The sequence below is a fragment of the Rhinatrema bivittatum genome, chromosome 2, assembly GCF_901001135.1.
Source record: "Rhinatrema bivittatum chromosome 2, aRhiBiv1.1, whole genome shotgun sequence".
NCBI classification, from domain to species: Eukaryota; Metazoa; Chordata; class Amphibia; order Gymnophiona; family Rhinatrematidae; genus Rhinatrema; species Rhinatrema bivittatum.
The window spans coordinates 459,971,149-459,995,379 of record NC_042616.1 but is presented as its reverse complement, the minus strand read 5'-3'; the positions used below and the strand labels follow the sequence as shown (position 1 = coordinate 459,995,379).

Here is a 24,231-nt window from a genome sequence, read left to right as displayed (position 1 = left end):
GCGGCAGCGGGAATACAGTCCAGCGCGGGACAACCGTGTGCGAACATCGCCGCACACACTGCTGCGTGCCATCAAACCAAACAATGCTGTGCCACCTGCAATCAGGCCTGGTTAAGTAACAGATGCAGTCCTGCTGCGCGCATTCAACAGCAGCGTTGCCCGCCGCCCGAGAACTCACCTCCCAGCAGCCCTGCGTTTCAATATAGCCGTGCTGAGCCGCTAGCAACCTTGCTGCTTTGCTTCACGTCTTCCACATCCTAATTATTTTTTTTTTACTTTTATTTTTTTTTAAATTAAACTTTACTGAGACAGAGGAAGGAAAGAAACACAAAGGGTACTTCCCTGACCAAAGAGCTGCCTGATTCCACCAGTTCTCCAAGGGGGGAGAGAACTGGCCCCACTGGCTAGTCACACCCCCCCCCCCCCCACCCCCAGTGCTGAAAATCCAAGACAGACTAGGGTCCCCGACAAACCAAGAGGGAATAGTCCTACCAGGGCCTAACAAACTCCTGGGAGGTACAATAAAAAAAATTCTTCCTTCTCTCTCCCCCCCTTTTTTTTTTCAGACTGCAGGGATTGCACCTCTACCATGTGCTGGAGACAGAGAAATACTGAGGGACTGCAGGTGGCACTCCAGGTTATGTCAGTGCAACCTTCTCTGTCTCCATCTGCTGGAAGGGAGGCATAATCCCAGGAGTCTGGACTGATCCTGTTATGAAGAGGAATCATCTTTACCTCTGATTGGGCTGAGGACAGTCAGATCCATACTCCTGGACATGCATGCCGAAGAAGCACAACTCAACACCATCAATCTCTTCAAAGGCAAAGAGGGCTTTTGTTCGGTATGGGAAAGATTCAGCCATTTCACCACGGTCAACAAACCTGCAGAATTGGAAGAATGAGAGGGTGAAGATATATGCTGGAAGCTTTTAGGTTTCCTGAATTTTACATATTTTAACTATATTTTACATATAAATATATGCAGATATAGCTGAAGACTGCAAGGCATCAGTGGTAGTTTAAGCTGTGACAAAATAAGGATCTGACTGCATATATGCTGTAAATACAAGTAAAACGAACCAATTAAAATATTAGTGTCCAGTCAAGTGAGTATGCTCATTGTATTCCCACTAGATGGCGCTGGAAAGGAGAATGGATCAGGTTAACTAATGGGCAATGACTAAACTGTGGTACTGGAAGTACACAAAAAAATTCTGCTCCGATTGCAGAACCTTTAGGAAAACCCTAAAATAATTGCCGCAAAAGTGCAAACTAAGCTCACAAAAATCATTCTGCCCGCCTACCTCCAAACCAATAACAAAGACAACTTTTTCACAACTTATTTTTGATTTCAACCTATGAGCTAAACAAACACACATTAGCACTTGAGGAAAAATGGATAGCAAGAATTGCTCCCCTTTTTTACACACTGACAACTATCAGTACCAGAGAAGTACAGCAGGGCCATTACTCACTCCCAACTCCTTCAAAGCACTTGAGTGAATGTTTTTAAAAAGTTAGAAACTGAAAAATGTATTTTAAAAAATTTACCCGCCCTTCCATAGTTCAGGGCAGGGCAAAAACTTAAAAAAGCACTCAAAGTTTAAGGGCCTTTTTAAAGAATTTTGCATCCTTTACTGATCTCAGTTTAGCTGGTAGAGAGTTCCATAGGGTGGGGCCAGTGATGGAAAAGGTATGTTCATGAGTCTCATCTGGGTGTGCATATTTGTAGGATGGAATATCAAGGAGGCCTTGATTTGATGATCGCAATGTCCAAGTGGATGTGCAGATCTTCAGTGTAGCAGTGATCCAAAGTAAGGATATATTATTGAGCAGATTATGTTTGATACTTGCAAGTTTGTACTGAATCTGATATGCAATAGGAAGCCAGTAAAGAGAAAATAATATAGGAGTGATGTGGTCTCCAATGTGAGTACCAGTGAGGAGACAAGCAGCAGAATTCTGCAATATCTGTAAAGAGCATATGACATAGGCGGGAAGTCAACAAAGTGAATTACAGTAGTTCATGCCCGAAGAGAGTAAGGCTTGAAGTACTGTATGAAAATCTGAGTTATCAAAAAAAGGTTTCAAGGGACAAAGTAGGTGAAGTTTATGAAAAGAAGATTGAGTACCAGCCTTAATGTGTGTGCATAGATAGAGGGGGATCAACAAGAATTCTCAGACTGTGCACCTTATTTGTGATGGGTATGAAGTAACCATTAAATCTGAATTTATCCAGAAGGTTTGGAGAAGGATGATGGGATAAGATCATAAGTTCGGTTTTGTCAATATTGAGGAAGAGTTTATTTTGATGGAGCCACTTGTATATTGGAAGAGAGACAGAGGGAAATAAATTGTTCTGTGAGTACCCATGAAGATTTTAGAGGAAAGAAGAATTGTATGTTGTCCACATTCAACTTATAATGTACCCCAAGACTTGCAAGTAGCTGGCATAAAGGGGTCAGATTAAAGACCACTTGTCCAACTCAGCTTACCTTTGCCTGCTGTAGTGTCACGTCCTTCTGGATTCTGCTGTCTCCTTGCTCCATCCCCACCAATAAGGTCTCTGTCTCTATCCCATACATGCTTGAATTCTGTCAACATTTTGGCTCCTAAAACCTCCACTGGGAATTTATTCTAGGCATTTACCACCTCTCAGCAAAGAGTATTTCCTAACATGCTGTTTCAACCAGCTTCATATGACTACTTCTTTTCTTTGGAGTTTTTCTAAGGAAAATGCTTCCTTCTGGTATTTTACTGAAGCCTGGTAAGTATTTGAATGTTTACTTCATAACTCCGCTTTCCCTTCTTTCTTTTAGAGTACATCTTGAGCTTCCTCAGTCTCACTGTAAGTCTTATAGTGCAAACCATGCCCCATTTGGTGGCCCTCCTTTGAACTGCCTTTGCTTTGTCAATGTCCTTTTGTAAATGTAATCTACAGAACTGAACACAGGTCTCAAGGTGGGGTCACACCAGAGACCTGTAGAAAGGCAAGATTACTTCCTTATTCCTACACACAATACCTCTTTATGCACCCAACAACTAGCTTTCCTAGCTGCTTTGTCACACTGACTGGCTAGGTGGTCATTGAAGATGGTGACTCTCAGATCTCTCCTTTCTGGTGATCACTAGTTTTTCACCTCCAAAACATATTGCCCTTGGATTTCTGCATCCCAAATGCATGATTTTATATTTCTGCTTTAAAGTGTAATTTCTAAACTTTTGGCCATTCTTACAAAGTTTTTTTGAAGTCTCTCTCCATTGTGGCAGATTTTCAAATCTGCAAATAAGCACACTTTCCCTGTTGGTCCTTCCATAATGTCATTTATAAAATGAACATAGTAGTTAAACTATTTGCATCCCAAAACAAAATCAATTTTCCAAAACAAACTGAAAATGATTTTGTTTTGGATTTAGTTTTCAAGAGTATATGGACAGCAAAGAGACTTACAGCATGAAGAGCTGTTTAGTCTTGAACTTTCCTATAATACTGATAGCTTAATAGTGTTACTGATGTACTGAGGCCATGCCTCTCTCTTCTCATGTTTTCCACCTTTGTGACTGTGAGAAACAATTTATTTTAACTGCCATTTCAAGGGTTAAATAACTGACATAATAAATCTGAAACTGCAACTTCTGTAAAACTAACGCTAAAATGAAACATTAAGCTTTAAAACCATAGGAAGACCCATATGACCCTAGGTCTTGGTTAAGGTGTACCACAATGGCTACCATATGAGGTGTGCTCTGGGGAAATTATGTTTAAATCTGTTTATTGTAAAAGTAAAAACAGCAGTACAAATGGGCTCAGTTATAGAAGAGATGTCTTGATCAATTGGTACAAGCACTGGGGATAATAAAGATCATCGTTGCCCTGCAAACCCTCCCTCCAAAAATAACCTTAAAATTTAATCTGGCTCCTTCCCACAGTTGCTGCTATGAGGGGTTTACCTGGCTTTCATCCCTGGCTTCACTTCTACAGTTTTATCTGAGGCATGCACCACTCGCACGATGACTTCACCAGCTTCTGGATGGTTCTGTCGCCGCAAGAACTCATTCACTCTATTCTCCAAGAAGGTTCCAAGTCTGGTTGTTGGCAACCCTAGAAAAGACCATTTGTGAGACTAAGTAATCTCATAAGCATTTCTCTTGTTCATGTGCCCTTGAGATCCCCCCAAGAACAGGGAATGCATGAGTAGGGAAGAAAAGGGAAAATGTAACATTGTTTATAACAGACCATATGCAACCAGAGAGACCCCTTGGTCATGAGACTTTCACTGCAAGCAGCCTTCTAGCAGCTATTCTCAGATGCCACAATGTTTCTTGTGCTACCTTGTGGTACACATAATCCTTTAGACCAACTGCCTCAGTAATTTATAGTACTGCAATCAGTCAACTTTTGCATCCTGATCCACAGCTAAAGAGGAAGGAGCGTATCTGGCTATTACTGATTGCAATGTGCTTTTCCAATTATTATTCTGGATAAAAAATGACACAAGGTGGGTGGCATCGTATAGACTAACCAATTTATTGAGGCATGAGCTTTCATGGACTTTGTCCATGAAGGCTCATGCCTCAATAAATTGGTCAATCTATAAAGTGCTACCCGCCTCATGTCATTTTTGCTACACCAGAACATGGCTATCCCTCTGAATATTCTAGATCAGTAAATCAAGCCACAAAAAAAAAAAAAAAAGAGTGATTTAAGTTTAAGTTCCCCTCTCTGCCCAAAATTGTTTGGCCCAAAAAATACATATCCAAAAATCATTACTGGTCTTCGCCCATCTCATTTAAGATCCCAAACTGGGCCATTTCTATTATCCTAGTGAAGAAATGGACAACTTGCATTCATGGCTAGGATTAGGTTAAGGGGCTGCCTGATCAAAATAATACACAAGACAGAAGAAACAAAACTGCAAGAAATCTGTATTTATGGGACCTTTTTTTTTCTTGTTTTTTTATGGTGTGAGAAGATAGTGATACAGCGATTAACCTTGTGAAACAAACATAAATGGGGCCTGTAAGTTGGTTAATCTATGGAAACAACCTCAAAGCACTGTCAAGTTATATCTAGAGTTGAGATGTAAGGATATGTTAAAGCTGGAGAAATCTATTAGGCAGCATTGTAGTTGGAAAGGGTAGAAAGCTACAGGGATCAGCAAATGCCACCATGAGCCTTCCCCTTGCTGCTATCCTGCCTCCTTCCTTCACAGCACATCTTCCCATGCTCCACTCTCCTCTCTCTTCCAATCCAATCCAATAGCTCTGAGCCCAGTGCTCGCTCTTTTCATGGCATCAGCAGATAGTCTCTACAGTATACCTGCCTCCTCTTGCTCCTACATGGGCTTCTGTTTTAAACCTCTGACTTTTAAAGGCCTTCAGAAAAGTCAAGACAATGTTCATCTTCAGGAGTCTGATATAACACCTGGTTCGTGAAGCAACCAAACAAGCTCTGCAGTGCAGAACAGATCCCTCAGTGGTTATCACAATTTGAGGCTCTGAATTTGGAAGGGCATGCCCTGTGTCAAACAAATTATTCATACTTGTCAGGACAATGTAGATGGGCATTGTCACCAAGTCCTTAGAAACCACTAAACTGCAAAAGCACTTTCCCAGCCACACTAGAGTTTTTGCTACTCTACAAATAAGCAATCTTTAACACCTTCTGAAGAAAAGGTGGAAGAGTCTCCCCCAGGTGGAACTTACTTTTGTCAGCACAAGGTTGTGAAGGTTAGCTACTAAACTCCTCAGTAGGACAAGAGCATAAGCCCCTTCTCAGTAAGAGCTTGACTCTACCCATTATTTAAAGTGTGAATGCCAGTGGGGAACACCTTGGGCTATCGGGGGCACAAGAGGATGCGGCCTCTGGTGCCACTTCAATGGTGGCTCAGCTGCTACCAATGCCGCTCCGGAACTGGAGTGAGACTGTGACTGGTGTTGATGCTTTCTGAATTTCCAGCGCTCGGCCCGGTCTTTCCCTGGCGTCGAGGATGAAGACGACCCCAAGGTTAGCGGGAGGGGAGAGGCCACAAGGATCGATCCCCCTCTCTCCGATCCTTAGGGGTACTGGATAGTGGGACTGCCAGGGGAAGAGATGGAGACGGTTCCCCGCGGTCCTTGGGCGTCGAGGATACCGAAGCCAACAACGAGGGTTTAGGAGCTCCGAAGAGCTTCTCCATTTTGTCCAGGTGCGCCTGATGTCCTTTGGGGATCATTTGGTCACATAAACAACATCCTCAGACGTTGTGCGAAGCCCCCAAGCAGAGGATACACACCTCGTGCGGATCAGTGATGGACATGGTCCGCGGGCACTGGAGGGCACTGCTGAAAACCAGACGCCATTGAAAAAGAGGCTGGCGCACGATTGATGACTGAAGGGCAACAGTGCAGAAATTGAGAATCGACCGCGAAGAACAAAAGCAAAACGAGGGTACCTACCGAATGCGAAAAGTGACCCGATGCAGAAAAACCCCCGAAAAAGTTTGAAAACAATTTCAAGGAGTTGGTGCTCCACTACCGTGAGGCTACTGCACCGTGGAAAAGAAGAAACTGAAGGGGGACCTCACGAGGACGCGCAGACAGCAGCAGACTGGGCATACTCAGTCTGCCAAAGTTTCTAGAAATTTTGACAAAAGTTTTCCCTGCCAGGCTCCAACGGATGATGTCACCCACATGTGAGTACTACCATCCTGCTTGTCCTAGGAGAAACCTGTCTGTAGTTCCTCACTATCTGGCTTTCTAACACTGCCTTGAATGAACAATCTCAAATTAAAAGGGAAGCACACTAAAAAAAAAAAAAATACAGAGCAAAGTCTTAAAGACAGCAAGGGGAGGGGTGTAGTAGAGAATTAAAAAGGAAGAGAAGGAAGAAGGAGGAAACGGTAAATCAAAGAGTTCCCCTGGAAGCCTCAGTTCTGGTCTGCTCAACCAAGGAAGGGAGCTGAAGGCTTTCTACTCAGGAGCTATAATGCCCAGATTTCTTTCTTTGGGAAATGCATTAACTCAGAAGCCTGCTCAACTGAAGGAGTGAAATCAAATATTTGATTTCAGGAGTCTCCTCCAATATTCCTTTTCAGTCTACCAGGTCCCAGTCCACAGCATGAAAAGAATGCCTACCATCTGCTGGAGACAGAACACCGGCAAGCTGGTGTTAGCAAGGCTGAATATAAGAAATGACCTCATCGGGCGTGGTGATCTCTGTCTCCATGTGCTGGTTGGCATTCATAACCCACTGGTCTGGACTGATTTGACTGGATTAAGAGGAAATCCTGATTTATGAAAAAAAAAAAAAGTTCAAGATAGTCAAAAAATTTCTTGAAATGTGCTTTGGGTGCATTTTGTGGTGTTTATTTTCCTTGTAAGTGCTTAAATTTCATCATGTTACATGTTCCTTTTTTGGAACCCTCTCACCTACATTCTTTTTTTAGATTCTAACAAGAAGGAAACTGGGAAGAATTAGGAATCAGTTGAGTCTGCTGGTCAAGTTGATGTAATAACGTATCCAAAGTTAAGGGCTCATTTAATTTTGCTATATATTTCTTTAATTGCCATACCCTCAATGGTTTTCCTTTTCTTGGATCCCACTATATAGTGGGCTAAATGGAGATTGAAGAAATTACTTACCTGATAATTTCATTTCCCTTAGTGTAGACAGATGGACTCAGGACCAATGCATTATGCACCCCTGCCAGCAGATGGAGACAGTCAGATTTCAAAGCAGACATCACCCTATATACACCCTTGCAGTGCCCTCAGCCCTTTAGTATTCTCTTCTAAAGCCACTGTGGACATACTATTGAAAAAAGCTGATTTAAAATTATTAAAACGGATAACCGTAAATGCACTCAACCAATCATAAACATTGAACTGCAGTAAGAATACAGATGCCCTGATCTAAGCACTGGATGATGGTTTACCTGTAATCTCTTGGAATTGATATCCACTCCACAAGTGAATCCTTGGCACTGTTCTTGGGCAGCCGTGGGTGGGATGCTGAGTCCATCTGTCTACACTAAGTAAAACGAAATTATCAGGTAAGTAATTTCTCCATTTCCTAGCGTTTAGCCAGATGGTCTCAGGACCAATGGAATGTACAAAATCTACTCCTGATCGGGGCAGGATGCTGCCCGCGGTATAGATAACACTGCCCTTGCAAGGGCTGAATGCTCTCAGGCCTGAGTGTCCAGGCGATAGAACCTGGAGAAGGTGTGCAAGGAGGACCACGTTGCTGCTCGGCAGATATAGACAGGAGAGAGCAGTCTAGCTTCCGCCCAAGAGACCATCTGAACCCTAGTGGAATGAGCTTTAACCTGACACGGTAATGGCTTTCTTGCCTCCACATAGGCTCCCGTGACCACCTCCTTAATCCAGCAAGCTTGGGTAGCCTGCAAAACTGGTTTGCCTCACTTCCTTCCACTGTGAAGGACAAATAGGCAGTCCATCTTTTGGACCGGTTCTGAAACTTCCATATACCGCACCAAAATTCAACACTTAAATGACGGAGGCTGTATTCTTCCGCGTCCTTGTGCTTATCTAGGGATGGCAACAAAATGGATTGATTCAAATGGAACTCCGAGTCTACCTTGGGCAAGAAGGATGGAATGTTACAAAGCTGTAACACTCCTGGATTCATCCAGAGGAATGCTTCCAGACACAACAAAGCCTGTTTAGAGAGGTGACGTGCTGAGCATATAGCCACCAGGAACTCTGTTTTCAGGTTAATCAACGGAAGGAAAGACTGCGCAGCAACTGAAAGGAGGGCCCACCAAACATTCTGATACTAGATTAAGATTCCACAAGGGAACTGGTTACCGTAGGGGTGGCCGGAAATGCTTCACCCCTTTCAGAAAATGGGCCATGTACGGATGAGCCGATAGGCAGGTTCCGTTCACCTTGCCAATGAAACAGGAGAGAGCCTCAACCTGGACCATCAAGGAGTTAAGGGTTAAACCTTTATTCAAGCTGTCCTGCAAAAATTACAGAATTAAAGGTATTTTGACTACTTGAGGGGGGTCAACACACTCCTCACACCAGACCCCACTACGCTAGAGACATACAGAACTTCCGTGCGTGGAGTAAGGTGGCAATTACTGCCGCACAATATTCTCACTTCATAGGGCGAGCCCTATCAAGGGCCAGGCTGTAAGACAGAATAGAGTCAGATCCTCATGAAGCACCAGTCCCTGCTGTAGCAGGTCCCTGTGTGGTGGGAGGCACAGGGGGGTCCTCCACCAGGAGTCTCCAATGGAGGCCTGGGCCAGTCTGGAGCTACTAAGTAGGACTTAGTGCCCTGTGGTACTCTATTCTGCGAATGACTCTGCTCAGCAGGGGCCGTGGAGGGAAGGCTTATAGCAACTCTTCTTCTGGCTAGGTCTGAACAAGAGCGTCGATCCCCAGGGACCACTATCTCTTCTATGACTGAAGAATTGGGAAGCCTTTGCATTGTTAGATGCAGCCAGCAGGTCAATGGACAGGAGATCCCAGCGATCAGCTAAAAGGCTTTGGCTGACATTGCCCATTCTCCTGGATCTAGACTCTCTCTGCTTAGAAAGTCTGTTCCAACATTGTCTTTTCCTGCGATTGGGAGGCTGAGATCATCTTAGATGTATTTCCACCCATTCCATGAGGAGATCTATCTCCTGTGACACTTGCTTGCTCTTGATTCCACCCTAGCGGTTGATGTAGGCTACCGTCATTGCATTGTGGCTGAATTGTAGACATGCCAATCTGACTGCCTTGGCTTCCAGGCGGTTGATGTTCCAGAGGGCCTCTTCCTTGGTCCAATGTCCCTGGGATGTCAGTTCCTGACAGTGAGTTCTTCAGTCCCAGAGGTTCATGTCTGTTGCGAGGACCAGTCAGTTTGGAAAGGACAGGGCTACACCCCTGCTCAGATGAGCTTTCTGCAGCCACGAGCATACTCCCATTGGTAAGTGGAGGCAAACTGAATAGTCATGAGACTGCGGGTTCCAACATGACAGTAGTGAACACTGAAGTGGTCGCATGTGTGACCTCGCCCAAGGCACTACCTCCAGGGTTGCTGCCATCAAACCGAGAACTTGGAGATAGCTCTACACCATCGGGCATATCGTGCTCATCAACTGAAATTTGGGACATCAACTTCCTTATCTGTGTGGTCAGAAGGAAGACCTTGCCCTGCTTGGTGTCGAACTGGACTCTCAGATATTCTAAAGACTGGGAGGCCTTGAGATTACTTTATTCCAGGTTTATGACCGAACTGAGTTCCTGAAGCTAGGGGGTCACCCGGAAACTCTCTTCCACGACTTGGCCCGGATCAACCAGTCATCCAAGTATGGGTGCACCAGGATTCCCTCTTTCCTCAGTGCTGCCACTATGGCCACCTTGGAAAATGTTCTGGGGATGGTGGGTAGACCAAAAGGGCAGTGCCGGAACAGATAATGGCGACCCAGTACCACAAACCGTAGGAAACAGTGGTGTTCTTGACAGATTGGAAAGCAGAGTTGCTTACCTGTAACAGGTGTTCTCCCAGGACAGCAGGATGTAGTCCTCACATGTGGGTGATGTCATTAGATGGAGCCCTGTCACAGAAAACTTCTGTCAAAGTTTCTAGAACTTTTGACTGGCACACTGAGCATGCCCAGCATGCCAATTCCTGTTGCCACAGGGGTCTCCCTTCAGTCTCGTTTGTAGCAAAAGGTGCGAGCGAAAAAATAAAATAATAAAACTGTTTTGGACCCAACTCCGCGGGGTGGCAGGTAGGTTTTGTGAGGACTACATCCTGCTGTCCTGGGAGAACACCTGTCACAAGTAAGCAACTCTGCTTTCTCCCAGGACAAGCAGGATGGTAGTCCTCACATGTGGGTGGACCAACAGCATACAACTTGTGCAATAGGCACAACAACTGGTGTACTGTTGGAAAAAATGAGGCAGCCTGAAAATCACAGCAGATGGATGTGGAAAGAGTTGGAATTAGACTTGAAATATGTTCTTCAAGATGGATTGGCCAAAGGCAGAATCCCAACGTCCTTCCTTGTCCAGACAAGTAATGTGCTGCAAATGTATGAAGAGAGCTCTATGTTGCAGCTTTACAGATCTCAGCAATCAGTACGGAACGATTCTGTGCTACTGAGGTTGCAATGGCTCTTACTGAGTGCGCCTTCACTCGACCCTGGAGAGGAATCCCTGCTTTTTCATAGTAGAATGCGATGCAGTCTGCTAGCCAGTTGAAGAGAGTTTGTTTGCCCATTACAACTCCCGGTTTGTTTATATCAAAAGAAACAAAGAGTTGGGTGGATTTCCTATGGACTGCAGTGCGGTCTAGGTAAAATGCAAGTGCACGTTTACAGTCCAAGGTGTGTAAAACTTTCGCCCTGGTGAGAGTGAGGCCTTGGGAAAAAGGTGGGCAAGACTATAGACTAATTCAAGTGAAAGTCAGTAACCACCTTGGGAAGGAATTTAGGGTGAGTATGGAGGACCACTCGGTCATGTAGGAACCTTGTATAGGTTGAGTATGTGACAAGTGCTTGTAACTCAGTAACCCTTCGAGCAGATGTAATGGTTACTAGGAACAGAACTTTCTATGTAAGAAATTTAACATCGCAGGAGTGTAAAGGCTCAAATGGGGAACACATGAGGCTTGCAAGTACTACTTTTAGGTCACATTCAGTAACTGGTGACCATAGAGGGGGCTTAAGTTGCAGCAGGCCCCTCATAAATCGACTCACAAGGGATTGCACTGTTATTGGGGCATCCCCTACCCCCTTGTGGTACGCTGATATGGCACTGAGGTGTACCCTCACCGAGGAAGTCTGGAGACCAGAATCTGAAAGGTGCCATAGATAGTCTAATAAAGATGTGGTGGGGCAGGAAAAGAGGTCAATACCTTTTTGAGTGCAACACGAGGTGAATCTATTCCACTTAGAAAGGTAGGATTTTCGTGTGGAAGGCTTTTGTGACACTACAAGCACTTGAGAGACCTTAGTTGAAAGATTGAGCGGTTGTAGAATCAGGCTTTCAACATCCGGGCTGTGAGGGATAGGGTCTGAAGGTTTGGGGGCGTAACATGCCATGGTTCTGAGTTATGAGATTGGGCGCTGTGCCCAGGCGAATTTATTCTCGGATGGAGAGGTCGAGAAGCATGGGAAATCATACTTGTCAAGGCCAATACGGGGCTATGAGTATCATTGACCCTTTGTCCTGTTGTAGTTTCACGAGAGTTTTGGCTATCAGTGGTATCAGAAGATACATGTATAGGAGGCCTGTGTTCCAGGGGCGAGCTAAGACGTCCATGGCTAACGTGTTGTGTTGCCTGTTCAAGGAGCAGAATCTGTCCACTTTGTGATTCAGTTCAAATGCAAAGAGATCGATTGTTGGTTGACCCCAGCGTTGGAAGATTTTGCTGGTTACCACAGGATCCAGAGACCACTTGTGGGGATGGAAACTGACTGAGGCGATCTAATATTACGTTCTATATGCCTGCCAGATAAGTGGCCTGGAGATGCATGGAGTGTGCAAGGGCCCAGGCCAGATCTGCGTGGCTTCTTAGCAGAAGAGATAAGAGCCTGTTCCTCCTTGTTTGTTCAAGTACCACATTGCAACTGTGTTGTCTGTCTGCATGAGAACAGTCTTGTGTGAAAGGCAGTCCTGGAATGCATATAGAGCATAACATATGGCTCGAAGCTCTAGGAAGTTGATCTGAAATTTTGCTTCGAGTTGTGACCAAGTCCCTTGAGTTTGAAGGTTGTTCACATGAGCTCCCCAACCTAAGTTAGATGCGTCCATGGTCAAAGTCACTTGAGGAACTGGTTGCTGAAAGTGTAGACCTATTAGCAAGTTGGCCTTGTTTGTCCACCAGAGAAGTGAGAGACACAGCTGGTCGGTTACATGGATCTGGGATGAAAGAGATTGAGTTGCCTGAAGCCACTGAGATTTCAAAGTCCATTGAGTTATTCTCATGGCTAGCCTGGCCATAGGAGTGAATTGGACCGTGGAAGCCATGTGGCCCAGCAACGTGAGGAATTGATGGGCTGAGGCTGTTTTCTTTGTGCGCAGAGATGTAGCTAGTCTGGAGAGTGTGTCTGCGCGGTCATTGGGCAGGAAGGCCTTTGCGACTGTGGTGTCCAAATCTGCTCCGATAAAAGTAAGGAGGTAAGATGGATTCAGGTGGGATTTCAGGTGGGATTTCTGGTAATTGAGGAGAAACCCCAACGAATGTAGCAGATTGATAGTGAGCTTCAGAGTGTTGAGAGCTCCTTGCTTGGATTGGCTCTTGATTAGCCAGTCATCCAGGTAAGGAAACACATGTATCCTGAGTTATTATGGATATTACCCATTGGTCTGTTGTAATGTGGCGCCAGTTGGTTATGAAGTGGTGTAGCTGACCTCCTACAGGCAAGTCTGGTGGTTTGGCTGGTCTCATGCGAGATGTAGGTGGGTAGTACTTGCTTGAGTGATAAAAGGGTCTTCTAGGATCCCTTCTCATGGTCTTTCGAGCACAGGAGGGAGCTTCTGTAGTGACTGTAGAAAGCTGACGCAGGGTCTCATGATGATCCTTTAATTGAGCTACTGTGTCTTGTATCTTGTCGCCAAAGAGATTATCTCCAGTACATGGGAGATCAGCGAGCTTATCCTGGACTTCCGGCCTTAAGTCAGGCCCATCTTCTGGCACTGATTCCTGTTGCTGATAAACGAGAAGCCATCTCAAAAGAATCATATGCAACTCTGACCTCATGTTTCCCTGCCTCAAGGCCTTTTTGGAGAATGGTAGTGAGGTTTTCCTGTTGTTGATGAGGGAGAGAGTCTATCCCCTGGACTTGCTTCCACAGATTAATCTGGTATTGTGTCATATATAATTGATAGGCAGCTATGCATGACACTAACATAGAGCCCTGGAAGACTTTCAGACCCAAACCATCCAAAAATCTTTGGTCCTTTCCAGGGGGAGCTGAAGAATAAGGGCGCAATCTCTTGGCCTTCTTCTGTGCAGATTACACTACCATTGATTGGTGAGGTAGCTGTGGCTTCTGAAACCCTGGATGGTGTTGGACCAGATATGTTGCTTCTGTCTTTCTACTGACTGGTAGGACAGTGCAAGGGTGCTCCCATAGGCGATGTTGCAGATCCAAGAGCACTTCATGGACTGGAATGGCCATAATAATTTCCTTAGGGGCATCTACAAATTAAAGGACTTCTAACGTCTTGTGATGGGTGTCTTCAGTGACCAGGTCAAAAGGGATGGTCTCTGACATTTCTTTTATAAAGTTAGCAAAGGAGAGGTCTTCTGGAGGGGGTCGTCTCCTTTCTTCTGGAGAAGGCTCTGAGAGTATGTCCTCTGTGGAAGTGTCCGTGTCAACATCCTCCCCTGGATCATAAGGGGTCTCTGGCTGAGATCCAGAGGGAGGGAAAATGTCCAGGACGTGCAGGCATCGATGGAGGCCTTGATGGATGATGCGACGGCTCCGATGGGAACCATGGGCGCTTTGATCCCGAGAGCCCCGATGGACCAGGAACCAGTTCCGGCATCGATGGAAGCGGAGCTGGAATAGGACTAGAGTCCATGTCCTCGTCTGAGGACCCCGGAATGGGTATCGGGGGCTTTGGAGGTTCAGTAGGTCGACTCAGTACTGATGGCACAGGCTGGGTCAGAAGGGCACTGATGATGTTATCCAGGCGGATGAGCAACGGTGTAAACATCGATGGCTCCGGTATCTGTGCCGGTATGGGGGTTGGCATCGATGGCGGATGTAAGCTCTGGAAGGCATCGAGGACTGCCTGTTGGACAAGTATGTCCAGCTCCTCCCTGGAAGCTGGTATAGGTAACGCAGCTACAGGGGGAGGCAGGCTAGGCGCTACTGGCACCTCCACAGGAATCTATGGTGGCTTAGTACCCGACACCAATGTCGGTGGGGATCGCCTTGGGGTCTCGGGTGCAGAGGAGGATGGAGGCTCCTCTTCCCGGGCCCTCTTCACAACCGGCTCGATTGCCATCGAGGCCGATGCGGTATCGGTGCGAGCAACGATGTTTCTCTCGGTGCTCAATCCGGTCCTTCTCCGGCACCAAGGAAGACGCTACCGATGCCCTAGATGGCATCGGTGACGGATAGTCACCGCTCCCTTGCTGCTCCCGGCGAGGTTTGTTGATGGATGAAGATGTTCCTGTGGTGATGACTGGTTGGAAGTCAATGGAGTTAGTTTAATTTTGAAAAGAGTCTATTTTGTCTAAACGGGCACGCCTGCCCTTTGGGGTCATTTGAGCGCAGCTAGGGCACCAACGTACATTCTGTGATGGGCCGAGGCATAGCACACAAACATCGTGCGGGTCAGTAATGGGCATTGTGCGGGTCAGTAATGGACATTGTGCGCGGGAACTCGGGACATTTTCTGAAGCCTGTCGCCATGGCGAAAAAAGGGGCTGTGAAACGGTCAGTGGCCTGTGGGAACCAACAACAAAGTAGCAGGAACCAACCAGAGATGGTGGAAAATTACTCACAGAGCATTGAGAAACGGTGTCACGATGGGAGACCCCTATGAGGGAACTTTTTTATGAAGATAACTTCAAGTTTTTCCGTGAAGAAAAGTAGTGAGAAAATTCTCACAGAGCTCTTACCCGCGAGGCAAATTGCAGCACGGAAAAAAAGAGACTGAAGGCAGACCCCAGTGGCTACAGGGATTATGGCATGCTGGGCATGCTCAATGTGCCAGTCAAGATTTCTAGAAACTTTGACAAAAGGTTTCCGTGACAGGGCTCCATCTAATGACGTCACCCACATGTGAGGACTACCATCCTGCTTGTCCTGGGAGAATATGTAGGTAGGCCTCAGATAGGTCCAGGGAGGTTAAGAATTCTCCTGATTGTACGGCCATTATCATGGAGCATAGGGTTTCCATGTGGAAATGATTCACTCATAGATGTCTGTTGATGCTCTTGAGGTCCAGGATGGGGTGAAAGGAACCTTCCTTCATGAGTACAATGAAATAGATGGCATAACGCCCCATATTTTTCTGGGGCACAGGTACTGGGATTATAGCCTCGCCCTGAGGAGCCTTAAAAGTGCAGATTCCACTGCTTGCTTCTTGTGCTGGAAGTGGAAAGGAGACATGAACACGTCTCGAGGAGTACTGTGAAATTCCAGTGCATATCCTTCTCATATGACCTCCCGTCCCCATTTGTCTGAAGTGATCTCAACCTACCTCATGTAGAAGAGGGACAGTCGATCCCCTATTTCCTCATTCCTGGGGGGGGGTCAGCAAAATTTCATTGGGGGGTTTGGGACGAACCTGAACCCGAGCCTGCCCCTCTCTTGGGCTGTCGACTACAAAAGGACAGACCTCCCAAAGGTCGAGACCTCTGAAATGTCGAGTTCCTGTAGGGGCGAAAGCAAGGGGCGCTGTAACTGCTTTCTCTTATCTTTTGGTAGCAGTGGAACTGGAGATTCGCCCCATTTACTGGCCAGCTTTTCCCATTCGCTTTAAAGGGCATCTTTATAAGTTTTGCCTTGGAGGTTGCATCTGCTAACCAATTCCGCAGCCATAGCTATTTGCTGGCCACCACCACTGAGGCCACTCCTCTGGCCGAGGTAGGGGCTAGGTCCGAGCCTGCGACAGCTAAAAATAAATGTAGCGGTGGGTTCTATAACCGCTCTGGAATTCACTCCTTAGTCATCCACCTCCTGAGAGAGGAGTAGGCACAAATGAGCTACCAGGGCACAACAAGAAGCAATCTGTAAGGTCATTGCTACTGTGTCAAAGGCCTGTTTAAGGAATAGACTCCATCCATCTATCATGTACATCCTTGTAAGGCTGCTCCTCCCTCCACTGGGATACTTGTTCGCTTAGAGATGGGCACAGACCAGCGCATCCACTTTAGGGAAATGCAAACGCTATCTCTCTGCTGGATCCAGTGGGTATAGAGTTTCTAACGCTCGTCCCCCTTTAAAACTTGCTTCTGGGGAATCCCATTCCAGGTCAAATCAACTTCTGGATGGCTTCCAGTACTGGAAAGTAGCAAGAGGCTTTCCATAGGGAAATCAGAATGAGATTCTTCTTTGATTCCACCAAAGTCCGCCTCAGGAACTTCCAGCATCTTCAGGGTCAGGGAAACCAGGGCCGGCAATTCATCTCTATGGAAAAATCATAACCAACATGGTTGTAATGAGGGGGAATTTCCCCATCTTCCAAGGAATTCGTATCCTCCTTTAAAATCCATGCCGTCTGGGTCCTTGCCAGGGATTCCCTTGGTGAGGCGAAGAATGCCTAGAGGTCTGCCGACAGAACTGTGAGAGGGAGGCATACTGGCTGAGGTTCCGTCCGGACAGGGACAAGTGAGGTAGCAGACTGTGCCTGTACAAATGCTTGAAGGCCCTGGAAAAATTCCACCCAAAAGAAGGTAGCCGGAACCATGCCTAGCCCAGGAGGTCCTGGCATAGGTGCTGGTGAATTTTCCTCTCCCATGAATGACCCAGTCCCGGGGGTATTCAAGATTCGGGTACTTCCAGTTAAGGCTGTGGCTAACTCATCCTCTGAATGGGAGGAGCTGGGCTTAGCAAAGTCCAGGGAGGCCCACTCTCATGGGTTTCCTCACAATGCTGTCATATGTTGGAATCCAGGTCCGACTATGAAGCCCTAATATGATAAGCAGCGCACAGAGAAAGGTGTTTGTGTTTCTTGGCTGCCGGAGCCTATGGCAGCAATTCCTCTTTTCTTTATTTCCCCTGTCGTTGTAGCAGTGTGTTGCGCTGGATATGTACTCCCAGTGAAGTATCAGGCTTAATTGATTCAGGGTAGTAACCGCCGTAACAAACAAGCTACTCCCTACTCCCATAATTATTTGTTTGCCCAGACTATGTAATTCATTCCTTGTTGGTTGTTGCCTGAATATAAATCCTTTTCTTCTCTTTCCCCCCTGCTGTTGAAGCAGAGAGCTATGCTGGATATGCACTGAAGTGAAGTATCAGACTTATTTGGTTTGGGGTAGTAACCGCCGGAACAAGCAAGCTACTCCCTGGTTTTTTTGTGAATGCAAATCCTTTTTTTTCCACATTTCCTCTTGTCGTTGAAGCATAGAGCAATGCTGGAGTTACGTTCACAGTGAGTATGTTTATTGAATAAGGGTATTAATCTCCAGGTAGTAGCCGTAATTCTCGCAAACTACCCCCATGCCACTTCTCTTCATTCACATCCTTTAGACTTTATGAATCCACAGTATTTATCCCACGCCCCTTTGAAGTCCTTCAAAGTTTTGGTATTCACCACTTCCTCCGGAAGGGCGTTCCAGGCATCCACCACCCTCTCCATGAAGAAATACTTCCTGACACTGGTTCTGAGTCTTCCTCCCTGGAGTTTCAAATCGTGACCCCTGGTTCTGCTGATTTTTTTCCAATGGAAAAGGTTTGTCATTGTCTTTAGATCATTAAAACCTTTCAAGTATCTGAAAGTCTGTATCATATCACATCTGCTCCTCCTTTCCTCTAGGGTGTACATATTTAGATTCTTCAATCTCTCCTCGTAAGTCATTCTCATCGAATGACCCTCCACCTTTTTGGTCACCCTTCTCTGGCCCGCTTCCATCCTGTCTCTGTCCCTTCGGAGATATGGTCTCCAGAACTCTAGGTGAGGCCTCACCAAGGACCTGTACAAGGGGATAATCACTTCCCTTTTCTTGCTTGATATTCCTCTCTCTATGCAGCCCAGCATTCTTCTGGCTTTAGCTATCGCCTTGTCACATTGTTTCGCCGACTTCAGATCGTTAGACACTATCACCCCAAGGTCTCTCTCCTTCTCCATGCACATCAGCCCCTCCCACCCCCATCGAATACTGTTCTTTCGGATTTCCACACCCCATATGCACGACTCTGCACTTCTTGGCATTGAATCTCTGCTGTCATATCTTCGACCACTCTTCCAGCTTCCTTAAATCCAGTCTCATTCTCTCCACTCCTTGTGGCGTGTCCACTCTGTTGCAGATCTTAGTGTCATCCGCAAAAAAAAAAAAGAGGAATTATATTTAGTCAACAACTAACAAGGACTAAGTGGCACTGGCTGGGAAACAAAAGTGTGGGAGTAACTTGCTTACTGCAGCAGTTGCTACCCCTGACCAATTGAGCTGGATGCTTCGCTTGGATGCAGCTCCAGTGCTGCTCTCTACATCGATGGCGGGGGTGGAGGGAAACTGGAACCAGGGGATTGCTGATGGTGGCCAAGAGTAACAGATAAGTACGAGAAAAAAAAGTGTGAAAGCTTGCTGGGCAGATTGGATGGGCCGTTTGGTCTTCTGCCATCGTTTCTATGTGTGTTCTGTCGGCGCGCGCTTAAAATTTTATGCACACGGATTTCAGGCACCTAGGCAGGACGCAGTGAGGAGCATGCACAGCCCGTGAGCCCGGCTTTACCTGTATTCTGTGCTCAGTAGATTGTGCGTGTATGTACGTGCGCGCCATTATGCTCACAGTGTGTGCGCAGAGCTGACACGCTGTGCGTACAGACGGTCTATGCAGGGCAATACAGCACGCACAAAGATGCGCGCAAGATGGTACCGCTACGGCCTACCACACAGTGTGCCGATCAAGTCTAAAGCGGGGCCTAGCCCACTGGGGGACCACTCAACCCGCTCAGAAGCCCACTTCCCCCTACCCCAATGGGATCGGGAACAACTTCAGTATGGTGTGCCGAGCAAGGAGACCCGAGGAAGTCTTACCGAAACCCCTCCAAATGTCTCTGAATTGGGAGGTAAATCATCTTCTCTCGTCTTTTTTTTCTTTTTTACACTTACCTGGGGCTCAGCGCTTATTGGCTGAGTACAGAAACTATCTCTGGCTGCAGGGTGAGAGGTCTTTGGACCTCACCGCTGCGCTCTGCTTCCTGCACCTGCTACCTTTCAGCTGCTTAAGCAGCAAAGTCTATACCAGGAACCAGCTACCAGACCAAGCACTCCTCTGAGGGATCTCAGAAATAGCCTCAGGAATTCTCAAATTTGGGGAGGGATCTTTAGGTATCACTGCGAGAGCACGAGGCTCAAATTTTTCTCCAATTGAAATGTAGAATTTCTCCTTCCAAAAAGTACAGCAATCCCCATAGGGAGAGATATGTCCATCTGCTGGAGATGGAGAAATACTGAAGGGCTGAGGTCACTGCAAGGGTGTATCTAGGGTGATGTCGGCTTTGAAATCTGATTCAGTCTCAATCTGCTGGCAGGGGAGCATAATCCATTGGCCCTGAATCCATCTAGCTACATGCTAGGAAATTGTGGTTTTATTATTTACTTTTATCTCTTCATTTTTTCTTGCAATAAGTGCTTTTATTTCATATTTCAAGTGTATGGTATATTTATAAATAAAGTAAAATAAAAAGTGGTTCAGGTACCCAAAACATTCATCAAAACTTCAACCTCAGTGTAACTCTTGACAGTTGCACGAGTCAAGGTAGTCATTCCTAGAAGTATTTGAATTGCTGGCAACACCAAAGTTGTGCTTGGAACCAGGGAGACACTTGGTAGCAGAAAGCAATGAAAGGATCAGTACTAAAGCAAAATTGCTTACCTTGTAATAGGTGTTATCCCAGGACAGCAGAATGTAGTCCTCACATATGGGTGACATCATCGATGGAGCCCCCTCATGGAAAAAACTTCTGTCAAAGTTTCTAGAAACTCTTGGCTGGCACACTGAGCCTATTGAGCATGCCCAGCATGCCATGATCCCTGCATCCACAGGGGTCTCCCTCCAGTCTCGTTTGTAGCAATAAAGTATGAGCGAAAAAATAAAACAGACCCAACTCCACGGGGTGGCGGGTGGGTTTCGTGAGGACTGCATTCTGCTGTCCTGTGATAACACCTATTACAAGGTAAGCAATTTTGCTTTATCCCAGGACAAGCAGGATGATAGTCCTCACATATGGGTGATTAGCAAGCTACAAGCTGACTCATTCTTGAATCAGTCAATGGTACATAACTCGTGCAACAGGCACAACAACTGATGAGCCATTGACGAAGATGAGGCAACCTGAATCATGGCAGATGGTTGTGGAAGGAGTTGGTATTACACTGGGAATAGGTTTTTCAAGACAGATTGTCGGAAGGCAGAGTCTTGTCTTCCTTCCTTATCTAAGCAATAATGAGCTGCAAAGGTATGCAGCGAACTCCAAGTAGCAGCCTTGCAAATATCTGCAATAGGCACTGAACGGTAGTGTGCTATGGATGTTGACATAGCCCTGAGTGCGCCTGTACTCGCCCCTGGCGAGGAAGGCCTACTTTTTCATAGCAGAATTAGATACAGTCTGCTAGCCAGTTGGAGAGAGTTTGCTTTCCTACTGCAACTCCTGGTTTGTTTTTGCCAAAAGAAACAGTTGAGTGGATTTTCTATGGACTGCAGTGCGATCAAGGTAAAAGGTGAGTGCACGTTTACAATCCAAGGTGTGCAAGGTTCTCTCCCCCTGGTGAGAATGAGGCCTTGGGAAGAAAGTGGTTAAAACAATAGATTGGTTGAGGTGGAAATCAGTTACCACTTTAGGTAGGAATTTTGGGTGAGTGCGTAGGACCACTCTGTCGTGTAGGAACCTGGTATAGGGTGAGTAAGTGACCAGTGCTTGTAACTCACTGACCCTCCTAGCCGATATAATAGCCATGAGGAAAAAGACTTTTCATGTAAGAAATTTCACATCGCAGGAATGCAAAGGCTCAAACGGAGAGCGCACGAGTCTTGCAAGTACTACATTAAGGTCCCATTCAGTAACCAGTGGTCAGATGGGAGGTTTCAGCTGAAGTAAGCCGCTCATAAACCGACTGACTAGAGGTTGTGCTGAAATTGGGGCAACCCCTATTGGTTTGTGATATGCTGCTATGGCACTGAGGTGTACACGTACAGAAGAAGTCTGGAGTCCAGATTCTGAAAGGTGCCATAAGTAATCTAGTAAAGATGAAGTGGAACAAGAAAAAGGGTCAACACCGTTTTGCGTGCACCATTTAGTAAATCTAGTCCATTTGAAACTAAGATTTACGTGTGGAATGCTTTCGTGAAGCTACGAGAACCTGGGAAACCGGCGTTGAAAGATCGAGTGGTTGTAGAATCAAGATTTCAATATCCATGCTGTCAAAGCAAGGGTTTGCAGGTTTGGATGGCGTAACTTGCCTCGATTTGAGTTATGAGAGTGGGTGCTGTGCCCAAGCAAATTGAGTCTCTGATCGAGAGGTCAAGAAGTATTTGGAACCATACTTGTCGAGGCCAATACGGGGCTATGAGGATCATTATCCCCTTGTCCTGTTGGAGCTTCACGAGAGACTTGGCTATGAGTGGGATCGGAGGATTATGCATACAGAAGGCCTGTGTTCCAGGGGCGAGCAAAGGCATCCTTGGGGAACATTTGTCGACGGCTGTGGAGGGAGCAGAACCTTTGTGATTCAGTTTGGACGCAAAGAGGTCTATGGTTGGTTGACCCCAGCATTGAAAGATTTTGCTCGCTACACAGGGATCCAGAGACCATTCGTGTGGATGGAAACAGAGACTGAGATTGTCTGCTAGGACATTTTGTATGCCTGCTAGGTAAGTGGCCTTGAGACTCGTGGAGTGAGCTAAGGCCTAGGCCCAAATCTGCACTGCTTCCTGACAGAGGAGATAGGAACCCGTGCCTCCTTGCTTGTTTATGTACCACATTGCCACTGTATTGTCTGTCTGTATCAACACAACTTTGTGGGTAGGCAGTCCCTGAAAGCATAGAGGGCATACCGTATCGCTCGAAGTTTCAAAAAGTTTATTTGACAATTTTGTTCGAGCGGGGTCCACGTACCTTGAGTCTGAAGGGTGTTTACGTACGCTCCCCATCCCAAGTGGGATGCATCCGTGGTTAGAGTTACTTGAGGAGTCGGTTGCTGGAACGGTAAGCCTGTCCATAAAGCCGACTGGTCTGTCCACCATCGAAGTGAGAGACGTAAATTGTCTGTGACTCGAATCATGGTCGACAGAGGTTGAATTGCTTGCAGCCATTGCGACTTTAAGGTCCATTGAGTCCTTCTCATGGCTAACTTTGCCATAGGTGTTACATGAACTGTAGACGCCATGTGGCCTAAAAGGGTTAGAAATTGAAGAGCAGGGGCGAAATTGCAGGCACTCAAGTGATTTGCCAGAGTCGCTAGATTGTTGGCACGGTCGCTTGGAAGAAAAGCTTTTGCGACTGTATTGAGGTCTGCCCAGATGAAAGTAAGGAGCTGAGACGGGGTCAAATGCAATTTCTGGTAGTTGATTAGAAACCCCAAGGAATGCAGGAGGGATATGGTGCTCTGGAGTGCAGCAAGAGCTCCTTGCTTGGATGGATTCCTGATGAGCCAGTCATCTAGGTATGGAAAAATATGAATGCTGTTTTTTTCTCAGATGTGCGGCTGCGACTGCCATGCATTTTCTGAATACTCGAGGTGCTGAGGCCAGTCCAAATGGGAGGACCCAATACTGAAAATGTCTTTTCCCCATTACAAATCGCAGGTACTTTCGATGATGTGGGGAAATGGGAATGTGAGCGTAGGCATCTTGAAGGTCCAAAGAACACTATCGAAGATCCGCCATCTTGTCAATCCGGGCACGCCTGCCCTTCGGTGTCATCTGGGCGCAGGTTAAACATGCGTGGATGTCATGGCCTGATCCCAGGCAAAGAACGCAAATGTCGTGCGGGTCTGTAATCGACATTGTCCGGAGACAATTTGGACATCTTTTAAAATCGGTGGCCATTGTTGAAAATTTTAAGGCCTGGTAACTGTCGGTAACTTGCGGATACTGGTTATGAAAATAACCGGAATCGATGGAAAAAGACTCTAAAGAGCAGCCACCGAACGGGATGTCGAAGGGAGACCTGATATTAATATTTTCTGTCACAAAAAATTTCCTAATGAAATATTCTGTGAGGAAAAATAGTGAGAAAAACTCAGAGCTCCTTCAACGCGAGGCTAAAAGCAGAGCGGAAAAAAAGAGACTGGAGGGAGACCCTGTGGATGCAGGGATCATGGCATGCTCACTAGGCTCAGTGTGCCAGCCAAAAGTTTCTAGAAACTTTGACAAAATTTTTTTCCGTGAGGGGGCTCCATCAATGATGTCACCCATATGTGAGGACTATCATCCTGCTTGTCCTGGGATAACAGTGGGTACAGTACACACGCTCAGTGTCCGATCTCTCAATAGCATAAATAAACAAGCACAAAACCATGCAAGTCCTGCTGGCGTGTCCTCGAGATGCTTTTTAAGGTCTGGCTTGATAGGCCTGAAGGCAATCTATATGATCAAG

General features: G+C 46.3%; 1 protein-coding gene across 4 annotated transcripts in view; it reads right to left on the bottom strand.

The window, feature by feature from the left end:
* Positions 1-24,231, bottom strand: part of EP300 (E1A binding protein p300) — a 466,384-nt gene that overhangs the window by 35,724 nt on the left and 406,429 nt on the right. For all 4 annotated transcript variants that reach the window (XM_029590455.1, XM_029590457.1, XM_029590456.1 and 1 more), the window contains exons 24-25: positions 3,952-4,102; positions 736-882 (exon numbers count right to left, since the gene is read on the bottom strand). In XM_029590455.1, the coding sequence (XP_029446315.1) occupies positions 736-882; positions 3,952-4,102 (298 nt within the window). The remainder of the gene's footprint in view (positions 1-735; positions 883-3,951; positions 4,103-24,231) is intronic.